At 36.9% G+C, this 18,867-nt stretch overlaps 1 protein-coding gene across 1 annotated transcript; it reads left to right on the top strand.

Moving 5' to 3' along the window:
* The first annotated feature begins 254 nt into the window (after window positions 1-254).
* On the top strand, window positions 255-924 carry LOC122069338. The gene is made up of 2 exons (XM_042633324.1): window positions 255-404; window positions 517-924. The coding sequence occupies exons 1-2, from the start codon at window positions 344-346 to the stop codon at window positions 819-821; spliced, it is 366 nt and encodes a 121-aa protein (XP_042489258.1). The 5' UTR covers window positions 255-343; the 3' UTR covers window positions 822-924.
* Window positions 925-18,867: the final 17,943 nt, after the last annotated feature.

Genomic DNA, 18,867 nt, shown 5'->3' with positions numbered 1-18,867 from the left:
TACAAAATAGAATCTTAGACCTTCTATAGTAACTTCTCCTTGTATGTTATACTTTGCTTGCCTTATTTTCATCCTTCTATATATATTAGTGCGTCACAACCATTGATGATTATTGACAAGTTTGTGCCAAAGTTTAAGGGCGAGGATCTTATACAGTGGTTGATTTTCCAAAAGAGAAAAACTTGATAAATATGATTTGGTATTTAATTTTTTCCCTATATATGACTGAAAATCAATATGCCAAATTTGGGTGACAAAGAGAATATAAATAATAGAATTTCAGCCAATTAAAAAGATATAGAAGAAGACTCAAAACACCATCTAGCTAGATAGCAGAAGAGATATGGCAGCTTCAATGAGATCCTTCTTCTATGCAATTCTCATCCTCAATCTCCTTGGGAAGGGTCAGTAGTTCCCCTTATTTTGATCAATTTTGTTAGTAGAAAAGTTATTATAATTTTGGTTTTTTTTTTTTCCCTTATTGTTTGGTCTTGGTTGTTGATTTGAAAACTACAGGTTTGTGCCAATGCAGCTTGAAAAGCCTCACAGTTTCACAAGATAAAACTGGGAAGATGGTAGGAGGGGAAGCTGAGTATGAGGTGACAGTGACTAACACCTGCTATTGCACCCAAACTAGTGTGACATTGAGCTGTCCAGGATTTTCTGCAGTGAAGAGCATCGACACTTCAGTCTTAACAGTGAATGGGAATACATGCACACTTACACAGCCCTTGTATGGTTCCAAATCAGTTAGTTTCAAATATGCATCGGGCACTCCATTTACCTTTACTCTGGCCAGCTCCCAGATTGCCTGCTCTTGATCACTTTGTGTGAAATAAGATAATAAGGAAAGGCAAGATAAATTTTGTTATCATTGTCTTTTCATCCTCCTCTGATGATGAATAAAGAAAAGAGTTTTGCAAATGTGATCCATATTAAGAGTATCAAAGTTTACATCTTATTAATGAATTTAGTGCATTCAACGGCTGGTCATCTAGACCATGGATTTAGTAATTGATATTGGCCAATCCGTATCAGTATGATATCGATTCCTAAGCAATTTTGGTTGGGTATCAGTACTGCATGGATCAAGGGAAAAATTGTCTAATCTAGGTTGATTCAGATTGGTATCGGATCAGTATTAGCCGAGAATAAATAGTTAAGGTGATGATGTTATTTGGGGAATATATTGTTTATCCTTCAAAGTGCGAGTAGGGGATGGAGAGGGAGGGTGATGGTGGGGACGAGGTTGTGGGACAAGTAAGGGTGTCAATTCAGTATAGTATCGGTATGGTGCAAGCCATAGATACCCATATTGATACCGTACTGAAAAGTGATTCGGTACAGGAAGTTCATACCAATACTATAATGAATTTGCTCGGTTCGGTATTTGGTACTGGCATTTGGTATGGTATCGGTATGGTATGGTGTGTTTTTAAGTGATATCCCATACCGATACCTTACCGAATTGTGTCTCGAACTCTCGATACAAGAACCTCATACCGATATAGATACCGTACCAAATTAATGAGTCTACCCGACTACGGACTACCCCTATTCTGGGTTTGTTTCTATTCTTTATTTTGGGTTATATCTACTTGACTTTAATCAAGTAAATTGGAAGATCGGTTTAATTCGGAAGATCCATAACTAACTCAAACCCTAGTTCTATAGAGTGATATTTTATTTTTGGGTCTTAGAGCTTACTTTGGATGACGATTCTCTATTTCTTTCTCTCCTTCCCTTCCAACAACAAGGGGTCATGAAAATCCAATGTTCTCATAGTGGTGACTTCACTAAGGAACCCAATGTTCTCATAGTGGTGACTTCACTAAGGACTATCAAACTTCTGATAATCATTTGATTTTCTTGTTGTGTATTCTTTGCTGAATACTTTTTACATGTTTATATATTATATGGTTGCAGCATTTTACGGTCTGATCTATGCATCATAAATGACAAATTTTATTTGAAGAGGGCTGAAATCATCTTTTAAAAAAATGTCAAAATAATACACCTTTTAGGGGTATTAACCGGTCGGTTTATTCAAAACCAAGATCAAGACGGGTTGATTATCAATTTCTCAGTCATCCATCTTAATTAGTTTGGTTTAATCAGTCTTTATCGTCCCTTAATCAGTCGGTTAAGTTATTTTTTCCTATATGTTGGCTAATTAGTTTAAATGGTGGATAGATATCCACCTATTAATCCAAAATTTCTAACCATCCAATTTTTGGGTGTCAAAAATGAGACTAGATGATTGAACTAATTGGAACCCGCACTTATTTGGTGCGCCCATCATCTTCAACAATTAGTACCAATAATCAAATCCAAACAAGACTCGAACTTCTCTATAGTAACTGGCTTGGTAAACATATCTACAAGATTGAGATCTGTATGAATTTTTCTCAAGTGAATACTACCTTCTGACACAAGCTCCCTGATCTTGTGAACTCTCACATAAATATGCTTTGTCCTTGCATGAAACACCTGATTCTTTGCAAAATGTATAGTACTCTGACTGTCACAATGTAACACTGTACCTCCTTGCTCTAACCCCAACTCACGAACCAATCCAGCCAACTAGACTTCTTCCTTGGTAGCCTCAACTGCCGCCATGTACTCTGCCTCTGTAGTGGACAATGTAACTGTAGACTAAAACATTGCCCTCCATGATATAGGTCCACCAGCCAATGTAAATACATACCCTGTAGTAGACCTCCTCTTGTCTAAATCACCGGCATAGTTAGAATCAACATAATTCGCCAATTCTGTGAAACTTCCCTTACCACTGAACATAACACCTATATCTTTAGTCTTGCTTAAATATCTGAAGATCCACTTAATTACATTCCAATGCTCCTTCCCTGGATTACTCATGTATCTATTGACAACACTGACTGCATGAGACAAATCCGGCTTACTACAAACCATAGCATATATAAGACTCCCAACTGCACTAGCATAGGGGACCTGAGACATCTGCTCCACCTCCTCATGTGTTATAGGGCATTCCCTTTCAGATAACTTGAAGTAGCTAGCTAACGGAGTGCTAACTGGCTTAGCTTTTTTCACGTTGAAACGCTCTAGCATCTTTTCAATATACCTCTTCTTAGTTATCCAATGTTTACCTGCATTTCTATCTCTAAGAATTTCCATGCCAAGGATCTTCTTAGCAGCACCAAGATCCTTTATCTCAAATTCAGCATTCAACAAAAACTTCAAAGAAACTATATTATATTTATTCTTTGCAGCAATGAGCATGTTATCAATATAAAGCATCAACAAAATAATGGAATTATCACTTGACTCTTTATAATAAACACAACTATCATACTTACTTTTTGTGTAGCCAATCTTTATCATGTGGGAATCAAAGCACTTGTACCACTGCCTAGGAGATTGCTTAAGACCATAAAGTGACATTTTAAGTAGACAACAATTTTTTTTTTTACCTGCACATTGAAACCTTCAGACTGCTCTATGTAAATCTATTCCTCCAAGTCACTATAAAGAAATATAGTCTTCACATCAAACTGTTCAAGCTCTAAATCATATATAGCCACCAAAGCAAGCAGTACCCTGATCGAAGTATGTTTTACTACTGGAGAAAATATTTCGTTGTAGTCTATCCCCTCCTTTTGTGCATAGCCCTTGGCTACAAGTCTGACCTTATATCTTTCACACTCTTTCTTAGATGCTACATCTTTCTTACGAAAGACCCATTTACACCCAATGATTTTTCTTCCTTTGGGTTTTTTCACAATTTTTCAAGTATTGTTCTTCTGTAGAGAGTCAACTTCCTCCATCATAGCTGCCATCCATTTATCATGTTGTGCATCAATTAAAGCATTATAGTAGGAAGATGGATCACCTGTACCTACAGTGAGGGCATAGGCAACCATGTCCTTAAACCCATATCTCACAGGTGCTTTGTGAGTACGCTTTCCTTTACCCTTTGTCACAGTATAGGGAACTTCTACTGCTTTCTGTTGTCCTGGTTATCACTGAATGACTCATTCTCTCTTGTTGTTTTTGGCTCACCTAACTCCACCTGCATAGTAGAACATTCTTTATTTTTATCAACTGCTTGTGAATTGTAATTTGACTTCACCATATGATACTAATTAAACACGTCCCTACTAACCACAACTTTCTGTGAATTTGGATCCCACAACTTGAATCCCTTTACGCCTTTCTTAAAACCAAGAAAGATACACTACTTAGACTTTGAGTTTAACTTGGAACTTTGCTCACTCTCAACATGTGCATAGGCTGGACAACCAAATATTTTTAGAATAGAATAATCTATTGGTTTTTCTATCCATACCTCTTCAAAAATTTTACAATCAATCACCTTTGATGGAGATTTATTGATGAGAAAACATGCCATATTCATTGCTTCTACCTAAAATCTCTTGCTCAACCCTGCATTCAACCTCATACTCCGAGCTCTTTCTAGAAGTGTTCTGTTCATCCTTTCAGCTACATCATTTTACTGTGGTATTATTGAAACAGTGAAGTGACGTGTAATCCTTTCAGCTTTACACAATTCTAGAAATGGCTAGCACGTGTACTCCCCTCCATTATCTGTTCTCAAGTACTTAATTTTCTTTTCTGTCTTCCTTTCTACCTTAGCCTCCATTCCTTAAATTTAGTGAACACCACACTTTTATGCTTTGTGAAGTAGATCCAAACTTTCTTTGAGTAATCATCAACAAAGGTCATAAAGTATTCTGTTTCACCTTTAGATTTTGTTGTTAAAGGACCCCATACATCGCTGTGTACATAATCAAGCACCCATTTACTCTTATATTTTGCAGTTTTGAAACTAACCTTGCACTGTTTCCCGAACACACAATACTTACAGAAGTTCAGATTACATGTTTTCACTCCCTTCAATAGTTTCCTTTTGCTCCATCAATCTTCTTTCTTCCATAGGCCCTAACCGTATATGCCATAGATAGGTATCATCTATATCGAATTCTACATCTGTAGTCACAGATGCTCCACCTGTAACATGCTCCCTATGAGTCTGTATAGGTTTTCTATTAGTTGTCCATTCATGACAACCATAACATCCTCAATAACTTTGAGAACTCCACCTTCTGCTATGTACTTGTAGCCATTTGTGTCAAGTGCTCCTAAAGATACTAAGTTTTTCCTTAATTCTGGTACATGTTTCACATCTACTAAAGTTCTTACTACCCCATCAAACATTTTGATTTTGATAGTGCCTACCCCAATAGTCTTGCATACAACATCATTCCCCATTAGGATAGACCCACTATTATATAGTTGATATGTATCAAACTAATCCTTATATGGACACATGTGATATGAACATCCAGAATTTAAAATCCAAGAATCAGAAGATTGATTCTTACCTGATGATATAGAGAGTACATCTCCATCATCTCTATCTGAACTGTCTGCCACGCTAGCTTCCTCAGATGCCTTATCTACACCTTTCTTCTTCATGTTGGCCTTCCTCTTCAAGCACTCTCTCTTCAGATGACCTTTCTCCTTGCAATAGTAATAAGATACCTTTGTCTTTACTCCTTTTAATTTCGATCAAATCTTCCCAGATCCCTTCTGATTTGATCTCCCTCTTTTCTGCTCCTTATCACCTCCAAAAAATCTTCTCCTTGAGATTTCGTACTACTGACCTTCTTTCTTGTATCATTGGACATGAGGGCAGTCGCAACTTCATCCATCTCAAGGGTCTCCTTCTCCTATAAGAGAGTCCTTACCAGGTGATCATATGATTCTGGGAGCGATGACAGTAATAGTAACGCCTTGTCTTCATCCTCGATCTTAACTTCCAGGTTTGTAAGTTTACTTATGATCTAATTGAACATGTTAATATGCTCTAATAGATCCGTACCTTCCTCCATCTGTAGAGAATACAATTGCTTTTTCATAAACAACTTGTTCATTAAGGACTTTGTCATGTAGATGCTTTTAAGTTTCACCCATAACTGTGGTGCAAATTCGATACCCACAATATATTGTAGGCCATCATTAGAAAGATTCAATCGAATAACACTTACCACCTTTTCCTCCATCTCCTCCCAATCTTTATTAGTAATTTTTATAGGTTTCTTCGACTACCCAATAACGTTTTCACCAAGCCCTATTGTATTAGAAGATCCTTCATCCTTTGATGCCAGATAGTGAAATTATTCTTTCCATTGAACCGCTCAATATCATACTTGACATTCGACCCCCTTCCCTGCCATCGTGATAGTAAACCCTAGAAAACGAAAACCTAGAGTTCTGATACCAATTTGAAGAAACACAACCCTAAAATAATGCAGAAGATAATGAAAAAATAGAACGAACAATACACACAGATTTAAGAGGTTCGACAAGGTTGCCTATGTCCCCGATGAGATGAGATCCTGCTAAACTATCAATGGAGAATAGGGTTACAGTGCTAGTCCCTCACACCTCTCAGTATTGCTTGCATTACAAAGAAAGAAACCGTCGCTACAAATATATAGCGAAAAACCCTAATCTGGAAAGTATACAGTTGGGCATCTATCATCTAAAATAGTGTATGCAGTTGATCCAAATATGATGGATTAGGATCCTGATCTCCAACATTGTAGGTTTATCTACCGGAGAGAATATTTTCATAACCAAATCCTCCTGAATCTTCTCTAGGGTATTTCCTTTATCAAGAACTTCCCATGATAAAGGAAGTTCATGAGAATCCAGTAAAGAGAAAAGAGAAATAGTTAAAAAAAAAATTAGAAGGAAATGGAAGCCAATGAACAACAACTTGCATCATCTTTTTTTGAAATAAACAAAAAGAAACAAATGAAGAACAAAATAACTTCAGGATTAGAGTGAGATTTCCGATAGGCTCTCCATTGTGGTAGAGGTTAGTAGTGGCAATCAATGTCAGTGCAAAGGAGGTTGCAATCTTATAAAAAGAGAGAAGCAAGGGTGGTTGGGGTGGTGTTTTCTGCTATTTAAAAGAGACTCAGAGGAGGGAGATGAGAAGTAGGATGGATCGAGTGTTGTTAAGGAGATGAGAAGTAGGATGGCTCGAGTGTTGTTAAGGGTTTTTTTTTTTAATGGATGATCGGAGAGATATACGTGGTGGGAAGTGAGGCATCGTTTTGCAGAGGGACCCTTGGGGAGGTCGGCGACCGTTTAAAAGAGGAAGAGAGAGAGAGAGAGAGAGGTTTCAACTTCAAGCAACGGGCCAATGGGGATATTCATGAGAGAGCAAGGAGAAATATTTCTGTTATAATAAGGATATTATAGTCAACTTGAAAATTTTTCCATAAATTAAGGAGGCGAGGGGATGCGCATCTTTCAAGGATTAGAGTTATTTATTTATTTTAAAACCGCCCTATCCCCAAATAATTCTCCCACGTAGTTATTTGTTTCCTTTAAAACTTTCCCTCCCCAAATAATTCCTAGTTATTATGGATTTATTTAACATAAAATCTGCATGCAATTCATTCAAGTATTAGAGTTATTTATTTATTTTAAAACCTCCCTATCCCCAAATGATTCTCCCACGTAGACTTATTTGTTTCCTTTAAAACTTCCCCTCCCTAAATAATTCCTAGTTATTAGGGATTTATTTAACATAAAATCTGCAATATTATTATTATTATTATTTTCATCTTCCATTTTGAGGGGTTTTTTGGTCATTTGGAATTTTTTTAATTATAGAGCTTTAAATATGGAGGGAGGGAGGGAGGGAGAGAGAGAGAGAGAGAGAGAGAGAGAGAGAGAGAGAGAGAGAGAGAGAGAGAGATTTAAGGAGGAGTAATAACAAGAATTACTTCCCCCTTTCTCCTCCATGTTTAGAGAGAGATAATTATTATTTTAAGAAAATTGCAACACCACCCCCTAAACTTTGGTCTTTATTCAATGCCAACCCTGTACTTTTCAAAATACCAAGACAACCCCTTCTGTTAGCCATCCCCGTTAAGCAATGGAATGTCCGTTAGTTTTTGTTTAAAATATCCAAAACACCCCCACTCAAGGTGAGTTGGACCATCTTACTCTTTGCAAATCCCTCTTGTTGTTAGGTTTTCCATTCTCATCGCCGTCGTAGTCTCTGGGAAGAAGCAATCTTGATCTCCCTCAAAAAATCGATTCCAAGAGACAAAAACCAGCAGAGAGCTGGTAGAGAGAAGAAGTACCTCACTTTCTCTCTCTATTCTACAGAGTATAGACACGTTCTCTTTCATCTACTTCACCAGGATCTTTGAATCTTTTCCTTCAAAGTCAATTAATGGTCGATTACCTTTTAAGTAAATGATCCGAAACCCTAAATTTGGTGTGAGATCTATTTTTATTTTTTTCACAATAGAAAGAGGTCAAGAAGAGCAGAATTGGGTTTTCCTTTTTTCACTGAATCCCCAATTCTCTGTTGATTTTTTGCTGATATTTTTCTGGTTTGAACCTGAGAGATTGGAAGGGACATGGCGTCAGCAAAGATGGCCTGGTCAAGGGGATTGATGGCCTCAGGGAAGTTCTTCATTGGCGGTGGTTTAAAGAATGGACTGCAGCTTAAGTGTTGTGTGCTAATGTGCCTCACGAGGAATTGACGGTGGAGAAGGCAGCTTAGAACTGGAATCGTTTTGAAGGGGATCGATTCAAGTTCCCAGTGGTGGTACCATGTTCCCTAACGGTGTTGATGCTTATATTGATGATATCGGCGAGTTGATCAATCTCAAGGATGGATCCATTAGAATATCCAGTGATATAGGTTGTGGGGTGTTAGGATTTAAAATGTTACTGCAAGCGTACGGATTAGTGTAGCTACGGGTTGAACACAGGGAGAACAACCACTTTATTTTTTTCTTTTTTTAATTATGCGAAAGTGAACCGATTAATAGTTGTGATCTAATTCTAACTGTCGTCCTAAACATATGTATCTGAAATAACGTCCTAACCATTCGTTATCTAAGAATTTAAATACACAAGCCACGAAATTAAAATTAAATAAATAAATAACTGAAAATAAACAACCCACGCAATTAAATAGCAATGAAGGAAAAAAATTATAAAATAAAACTAAAATAAAAGAAGGGGGATAAAGCAAGAGAGAGGCTCACAAGTAGGTTTCTCTACTTAGCCCGAGGGATGCATCATAATATGAGCTTCCCTACTTGATCAGAGAGCCACTCTTACAAGGGTTACTTTACTTGGCTTTAGGGAAAGGGAGGTAATTGAAATAAAAACAATAAAATTATGGTTCTATGGCTAGGAGGGGCAAAGCCAACATGTACACTAGTCATGAACTTTAGGGGAAAGGAAAAGTAATAATGTAATGACTGAAATTAAAATCCTAAATTAAGAAAGAAAAGATAGTCAAAAGAAGGAATGAGAGGGGGGAGAGAAGACTATTGAAGAAGCCTACCTACCTGAATCAATGCTTGAATTTGAAAGCTTGGGTGATTTGACATACTGTCAACCCTAAAAACCATAGATGAAATGAACAAAATCTGAAATTTCTAGGCCTGGAGAAAACAAATCTTGAAAAAAAAACTAAACTTGAAAAAAAAAGATGCTCCACGGCTCGTGATCTTGTCACCTAGATCTAAGCCTAGAACTATAACTTTAAAAATTACAACTCAATTGCATAAATCATAAACATAAAAGGATGAATAAAAATAAAAGAGTGTTTGCATTAATTGAAATAAAAAGCTATTACAAAAGTGATTAAAGCAAAAATAAAGAAGAACTAAAACTAAAGAGAGTGAGAAAGGGAGAGAGAGAGAAGAGAACTAAGCATAAACTAGAAAATAAACTAAGGGGAATAATCCTTCTAAGAGGGGGGTAGAAGGGGCTTCTTACCTTCTTCCTTCTACAAGCCTTCTTTAAGAAAAGAAAGAAAATAAAATAAAATTAAATCTTGGTAAAAATCCTCATTCTCTAAGATATTGTGTGCGGAAAGAGAGAATTTATTTCCAAAATTAACAAATTCTATTCCTTCCTTGCAATATTAACCAATATCTTGCAATCTTGGCTAAATCAGAAAAGATTCTCTACATAGCATCTTCAAGATCTTGTGAGGTGGCAAGGAAAGAGAATAATGTTCAGGATTTTGTAGGAAAGAGGATGTGGTACCAATGAGTGGGTCCCACCTTTGGACAAGTTAGTTCAAGCTTGGACCGGTTCTTGATTCGCTTTAAGCACTTTCTCTTGCAGACTTGGAAACTAAAAAAAGAAAAAAGAAAAATAGAAGTAGTACTATCCAAAGTAGGGCAAAATGTATACTTATTTCCTTAAGATTTCATACATTATTGTGCTCATCAAATTCCCCCATACTTAACTTTGCTCATCCTCGAGCAAGACAAATAAATAAAAAAAATGAAAGAAAAAACCTAACTCACTTTCGTAGGAATCACGATTATATTTAGCATGTGCAACAAGCCTTTAAACCATTAAGTTATCCTAGTGGACGAGTTGTGTCTCATGTGTATTTACAGTGAATATATATCCAAAATTCAAATTAATTTGAAAAATTATCATTTAAAGCTTCCAATAACTATAAAACACACACCCTCTTTCAATTAGAGCACATCAACCGAGGAACCCCCACACTTGAACTTTAATACTCCATCTAGATTTAAGAATAATAACACATCTCAAATAGGGACGACCCTTGTATCTTCTAAAGTACAACCAATCCTAAGGCAAACCACATTACAAGGTAGGGACCATGAACTAGGGTTTTGGAGCTTTGACCAATCATAAACAACAAGGCATAATAGTATCCTTTTTTTTTTTTTGATAGAGAACTCATTCTACTGCACTACATTTGGCCTGAATAACATGGTGGAACAAACACCAGAAACCCAAGTTACTAAGTAGCTTCATTTTATGTATATGCCAACAAAGACAGTGATACTAAGTTCTTTTCGGAAGTGTTCATTCCTAAGAGGTTCGATCAAAACACTCCGATTCATTAGGCACAGTGTTCTGTCTACCTCTTAGAAATTCTATACTTACTTTCAACTTTTTAACCAATTTTCACTTATATTATATATTTTTATACCATGTCAAGAATATGGTCTCAACTCCTAACCTAAGAACAAGGACACCAACTAACAAATGGTCTTACACCTTAAGACAAGTATCTCTAAATCAATTAAGTGAGATCCCACTTCAAGACATATACTCATTACCATCCTCTCAATAGAGATTATAGTACCAAGATGGGTCCTAGATCTCAAATATTTTTTTGTAAGGTGTGTATAATGCACCGAAAAACTCTTAAAAGTAACCCCAAGTTCTAAACAATCAAACCCTCACCCATACTTAAATTATGCAATGTCTTCAATGCAGAAAAAAAAAATGATAAGACAAAAGAACAAGAATGACAAAGGAGAGGAAGTTACCAAATATTTTCAAATATTATCATAAAGAGGCTCATAGAGAATCATGACCTCTGCATCATGCATTGAAGGCAACTCAAGGAATGGCTTCAGATGGTGCCCATTAACTTTAAAATTTTTCCGAGTGGATGGATTCATAACCTCTATGGCACCATGGGGGAATACTGTTTGCACAAGGTACGGACCTTTCCACCGAGAACGAAGTTTTCATAGGAAGATATACAATCTAGAATTATACAACAAAACTTTATCACTAGGCATAAAAGATTTCCTAATAAGGTACCTATCATGAAAAGCTTTAGTCTTTTTCTTGAAAAGTTTTGCTCTATCATATGCATTATTTTACAATTTCTCTAACTTAGATAGTTGGAGACATTTATGAGCTCCTGCAGTAAAAAAATCAAAGTTGAATTTCTTAATCACCCAAAAGGCATGATGCTCTAACTCAATAGGAAGGTGGCAGGCTTTCCCAGATAGCAAACGGTATGGGGATTGACCAAGCATGGTCTTGTAAGCAGTCCTGTACGCCCACAAAGCATCCAATAGACGGTTGGACCAATCCTTTCGATTTGGGTTAACTATCTTCTCTACAATCTGTTTGATCTATCTGTTGGACACTTCTACTTGCTCATTGGTTTGGGGGTGATATGGGGTAGCCAACTTATAGGTAATCTCGTACTTCTTCACTAAGGCCTCAAAAGGTTTATTATAAAAGTGTTTTCCCTTATCACTAATGATAGCTCTAGGGGTACCAAATCGAAAAAAAAAAATTTTCCTTAAGAATTGAATGACCACCTTATGGTCATTGGTCTTACAAGCATGAGCCTCAATCCATTTTGATACATAGCCCACAACCAACAAAATATATTTCATATCCACATGACTTAGGGAAGGGGCCTATAAAATCTATTCCCCAAACATCAAAAACCTCAACCACGAGGAAATGGTTGAGAGGCATCATGTTCCTTCTACTGATTTTTCCTAAAGACTGACAAAAAGGACAAGCCTTCAATAAGCAAAGGCATCCTTGAAGATATTGGGCCAATAAAATTCATATTGCAATATCTTGGTTGCAGTCTTAGTAGGCCCAAAATGGCCACCACAAGCCTGATCATGGCAAAAGGAAAGAATATAATGGTGCTCATGATCAGGGATAAATCTTCGGATAATTTGGTCAGGGCGTGATTTTAAAATGTAAGGATCACCCCAAAAGAAATACTTAACCTGTGAGTGAAAATGGTACTTCTTTTGGGAAGACCAATGATCCGAAATCTTGCTTGTAACTAAAAGATTTACAATATCTGCAAACTAAGGTTCACTAGATGCTGCAAAGAGTTACTCATTAGAAAAATTGCTCGTTAACTGGAGTATCCACAGTTAAAGAATTGGGTAACCGAGACAAATGGTCTGCAACCAAATTTTCACTGCCATTCTTATCCTTAATTTCTAAGTCAAATTCCTACAAAAGTAAAACCCATCTGATAAGACATTTTTTGATATTCTTTTTCTGAATAAGGTATCTAATAGCTGCATGGTCAGTGTAAATAATTACATGAGAACCTACCAGATATGCACAAAAATTTTTTAATGCAAATACAACAGTTAAAAATTCTTTTTGAGTTGTGGTGTAGTTCAGTTGTGCATCATTGAGAGTTCTACTGGTATAATAGATAACCCAAGGAAGTTTATCAACTCTCTGCCCTAAGACTGCCCCTATAGGAAAATCAGATGCATTACACATTAATTCAAAGGGCTCAGTCCATAAGGGAGCTTGAATAATGGGGATGCAGTCAACACCTTCTTTAATTGCTCAAAGCACATGAGGCATTCACTAGAAAATTTGAAGAGTTGCTTTTTAGTCAAAAGATTGGTGAGAGTTCTAGCCATGTGACTGAAGTTCTTGATGAACCGACGATAAAACCCTCTATGACTTAAGAAGGAACGAACGTCCTTAACTAACTTGGGAGGTGGTAAATTAGAATTAAGTTCACCCTAGCTCTATTAACCTTGATCATTTCTTTGGAAATAACATGACCTAACACTATGCCTTGTGTAACCATGAAATGACATTTCTCCCAATTGAGGACTAAATTAGTTGATTTGCATTGTTTGAGTACTAAAGAAAGATGATGCAAACAATTAGAAAATGAAGAGCCATGAATAGAAAAATCATCCATAAATACTTCCAAAAAGTGCTCCACCATATCAGAGAAAATACTTATCATGCATCTTTGGCATCTTTGGAAATGGTAGGGGCATTACAAATCCCAAAAGATATAAGCCGATAAGCAAAGGTTCCATAAGTGCATGTAAAGGTGGTCTTGTGTTGGTCATCTAAGGCAATGGGAATCTGGTTATAGCCGGAATAATCATGAAGAAAATAATAATACTCATGTCTGACTAACCGCTCTAACATTTGATCAATGAAAGCCAAAGGAAAGTGGTCTTTCCAAGTTGCCGCATTTAACTTCCTGTAGTCAATGCACACACACCATCCTATTTGGACATGGGTAGGGATCAACTCATTTTCAGCATTTTGGACTACTGTAACCCTTGACTTCTTTGGCACCACGTGCATTGGACTTACCTACTCACTATCAGAAATAGGGAAGATGATACCATGATCCAAGCACTTTAGGATCTCTTTCTTGATAGCTTCTTGCATCATAAGATTAGCCCTTCTTTGTGGTTTCCTAGAAGGTTTTGAATCCTCCACGAGGTGAATATGATGTTGAATGATTGAGGGGTTAATTCCTTTAATTTTTGCCATGGTCCAACCTAAGGCTTCCTTATTTTCTTTTAAAACTTTGATCAACTCTTCCTCTTGACTTGAAGTTAAATCTGAGGCGATAATAACTGGTAGAGTTTGATCTTCTCATAAGAAGGCATACCTTAAGTTAGAGGGCAATTCTTTCAAATCAAGCTTAGGAGGCTCAACAATTGAGGGTTTAAGAAGAGAAATTGATAGAGGACCAATGGGCTCCATGGGTGTATAAAGGCTCCAAACCTCGGAGAAGAAATTTTCAGTATCATCCTCTAATTCTTCCATACACTCTTGGAATTCTGAATCAAAGTTAATGTCAAAAGTTTTAACAATACCATCAGAAAAATCCTTAAGGATATTGACCTCTTCATTAATATCATCAGAAGAAATTGTGGGTTGCTTGCCCAACCTATAGATGTTGAACTCCATAGTGTGGTTGCCAAAAAATATCCTTAGTAGATCATTCTGACAATTGATTAATGTATTGCTGGTAGCCAGAAATGGTCTTCCAAGAATGATAGGGATCTTATCCCTAGTGGTGAAGGGTTTGGTGTCCAAAACAATAAAATCAATTGGGAAAATAAATTCTCCTACATTAAATAGGACATCTTCGACCATCCCTTTCTGAATCTTGACAGAACGGTCAGCCAACTGGAGAGTGGTCCCTGTGGCTTTCAAATCTCCTAATCCAAATTGTTGATAAACATAATAAGGTAGAAAGTTCACACTTGCACCAAGGTCAAGTAGGGCATGATCAATACTAGTGTTGCCAATGACACAAGAGATGGTGGCACACCTAGGATCCTTATACTCAGCTACTATAGGTTGTGAGATCATTGAATTGATATTAGCTGCTAAGAACGCCTTTTTGGGCACACTTGTGCTGTGCTTGTGAGTGCATAAGTCTTTAAAAACTTTGGCATAGGTTGGGATTTAAGTTATGGTATCCAAAACAGGGATGTTTACCTCTACCTTCTTGAAGACTTCTAATTTTTTTTCCATTGAAGCTATCTTCTTCTTATTTATCAAATGGTTAGGATAGGGGACAGGAAGAACATAAACACTGTCAGAAGTTCTCTCCTTAATAGAATCATTTTTTGTGGCTTCCACCAAATCATCATTTATTTCTTTAGGTCCATCTGGCGAACCTAGAATGGGAGGCACAGTAGTAGCCTCTATAGTCGGAGGATCAACAGAAAGGTTAGATGGTGGAGAAGGAGTGGTACCATTCCGTAGATACTCTCGGCCACTCCGTAGGGCATATACCACATTACACTAGTTGGAGGGCCCTTGGTGTTGTTGACTCTGTACAACATTGAGTTGAGGAGCAGGTAGCCCTTATGGAGTCAGCACCTGATGTCTAGGTTTTGGCTCTCGCTGACTAGGTAATTTTCTTTTCTCCTTCTCATGCATGATTATGACAAGTTGGGTGAGTTGCCTCTCCATATTATTGTGGCTTGTCATGAGAAGGGCCATGCTTTTCTCTAGCTCACTAATTCTGACTGTTTCTCCAGTGAATGTAAACCCCAGGGGTGGTTGATAAGGTGCTTAGTGAGGGGGCCTAGAAAAATTTGACTGAGGACCTAGATTAGGCCGAGGAAAAGAATTAGGTAGTGGTGTAAAATTGGGCCTCTAGGGACTAGGCTGCCCTTAGTTGTGAAAGTTGGATGGGCCTCCTTGGTTCTCTCGGCTCCATGAAAAATTAGGGTGATTTCTCCACCCTAGATTGTAAGTGTTGCTAAACGAGTTGTTCGGATAAAGAGCCTTAACACTTTCATTGCCCCCAGAACTGTTGGGGAATTCTTCCATTACAAGTCCAGGGGAGTGACACCAATTGCACATAGAGACCTGATTTTGAACTTGATGGACTGGAGCATGTGCTTTACGGACAAGGGCTTCTATTCTCTTAATGAGGCTGTCTAAATGGGTCTCCTTAGCTACTATTCTATCGACATAGTACCCTTTACCTCCTATAGTTCTCTCATTTTTTTGAGTAGACTCACATTTTCTTGTCTTTTCAGCTAGGTTAACCAAAAAGTTACAAGCTTCATTTTCGTCCGCATAAGCTGTGAAGCCTGTAGGACATATAGATTCTAACATCTGCTTGGTATGGTAGTCTATCCCTTCATAAATTATTCGGCAAATATGCCATTTTTTAATACCATGATGGGGACACTCTTGGAGAAGGTCTTGGAACCTTTCCATGAGTCTAGAAAATAACTTTTGAGGTTTTTGTTGGAACTGCATGATCTCGCTCTTAAGTTTATTTGTTTTATGCAAGGGAAATTTTTTTCTCAAGAACGCTACCGTAAATTGATCCCATGTGGTAATAGAATTAGTTGGCAGCCCATATAGCCATCTTTTTGCTCTATCCTTGAGCGAAAAGGTAATGCATCTAAGTTTAACAGCATCATCACTGAGCTGTTGTATCTTAGTGAGGACACAAACCTCCTCAAATTCTCTCAGGATCAAATAAGCATCTTCAGAGGATAGCCTATGGAAGTGGGGTAACATAATGATGAATTGAGTTTTAAGCTCATAGTTGTTCCCCATGGCAGCTAGTAATCTAATGCAAGAAGGTTGGGCTGCTCTGGCTGGGTAGAATCTATCCTTTAAAGTAGGCCTAGGTTATTCTGCCATTCTTAAATTAGGTACTTTTACTAAACGATTGGTAGAATCACGGATTCACACACTCATGCAATAGAAAACTACCCACAACTAGAGTAAGACAAGCACAAAGAATGGAAATAAAAACATTTTTTTTGGAGCTTACCAGCAAGGATCCGGTGTTGCTCAGGTCAATTCCTGAGGTACTGTTACAAAGCGAAACCTGTCTTTATCATATTGTAAGGCTTGGCAACCTCCACCGATACAACTACTATTGCAAGTTGTTCTTCTCAGGAATTCAACAAAAGAAAAAGAAAAACAAAACAAAACAAACAAAGCACTCTGATTTACCAAAAGAAAATGAAAAATAACATGGAACTGTCTCCCTGGCAACGGCGCCCAAAACTTGTTAGGATTTAAAATGTAACCGCAAGCGTACGGATCAGTGTAGCTATTGGTCGAATACAGAGAGAACAACCACTTTATATTTTTCTTCTTTTAATAATGTAAAAGTGAACCGATTAATGGTTATGATCTAATTCTAACTATTGTCTTAAACATATGTATCTAAAATAACGTCCTAACCATTCGTCACCTAAGAATTTAAATACGCAAGCTATGCAATTAAAATTAAATAAATAAATAACTGAAAATAAACAACCCATGCAATTAAAAAGCAATAAAGGAAAAAATATGCTAAAATAAAACTAAAGGAAAAGAAATGGGATAAATCTAGAGAAAGGCTCACAAGAAGGTTTCTCTACTTAGCCTGAGGGATGCATCATAATATGAGCTTCTCTACTTGACTAGAGAGTCACTCTTACAAGGGTTACTCTACTTGGCTTTAGGGAAAGGGAGGAAATTAAAATAAAAACAATAAAATTATGATTTTATGGCTAGGAGGGGCAAAGCCAACACATACACTAGCCATGAACCTTAGGAGAAAGGGAAAGCAATAATGTAATGACTAAAATTAAAATCTTAAATTAAGAAATAAAGGATAGTCAGAAGAGGGAATGAGAGTGGGGAGAGAAGACTATTGAAGAAGCCTACCTACTTGAATCAATGCTTAAACTTGAAAGCTTGGGTGATTTGAAATACTATCAACCCTAAAAACTAGATCTGGAATGAACCAAATATGAAATTTCTAGGTCTGGAGAAAACAAATCTTGAAAAAAAAAAAAGGATGTTCCATGGCTCGTGATCTTGTCACCTTGATCTAAGCCTAGAACTATAACTTTAAAAATTACAACTCAGTTGCATAAATCATAAACATAAAAGATGAATAAAAATAAAAGTGCTAGCATTAATTGAAATAAAAAGCTATTACAAAAGTGATTAAAACAAAAATAAAGAAGAAATAAAACTAAAGAGAGTGAGTGAGGGAGAGAGAGAAGAGAACTAAACATAAACTAAAAAATAAACTAAGGGGAATAATCCTTCTAAGAGGGGGGTGGAAGGGGCTTTTATAGGGCTTTGGTCTTGCCTCTTTCCTTCTACAAGTCTTTTTTAAGAAAAGAAAGAAAATTAAATTAAATTAAATCTTGGTAAAAATCCTCATTCTCTGAGATATTGTGTGAGGAAAGAGAGAATCTGTTTCCAAAATTAACAAATTTTACCTTGCAATATTAATCAATATCTTGCAATCTTGACTAAATGAGAAAAGAATCTTTACATAGCATCTTCAAGATCTTGTGAGGTGGCAAGGAGAGAGAATAATCTTCAGGATTTTGTAGGAGAAAGGATGTAGTACCAATGAGTAGGTCCCACATTTGGACAAGTTAGTTCAAGCTTGGACCGGTTCTTGATTCACTTTAAGCACTTTCTCTTGTAGACTTGAAAACTAAAAAAAAAACAAGAAAAACAGAAGTAGTAATATCCAAAGTGGGGCAAAATGTACACTTATATCCCTAAGATTTCACACATTATTTTGCTCATCTTGGGGTAAGTTGTTTCTCTCTCTACATCTCTTTGGATTTTCTCTCTCTAAATGTTAATTGTCTTGATTTTTGTCGACTTGGGTTGACTCTGTTCACATCCCCAAGATCAAATCTCGAGCTGGGTGTCATCTTCTCCAGTACTAGAACTTTCTTTAGAGATCAGAACTTCTCTATAGACATG

This window comes from Macadamia integrifolia, unplaced genomic scaffold (genome assembly GCF_013358625.1).
Source record: "Macadamia integrifolia cultivar HAES 741 unplaced genomic scaffold, SCU_Mint_v3 scaffold585, whole genome shotgun sequence".
Taxonomy (NCBI): Eukaryota; Viridiplantae; Streptophyta; class Magnoliopsida; order Proteales; family Proteaceae; genus Macadamia; species Macadamia integrifolia.
This window is presented reverse-complemented; position numbering and strand designations above follow the sequence as displayed.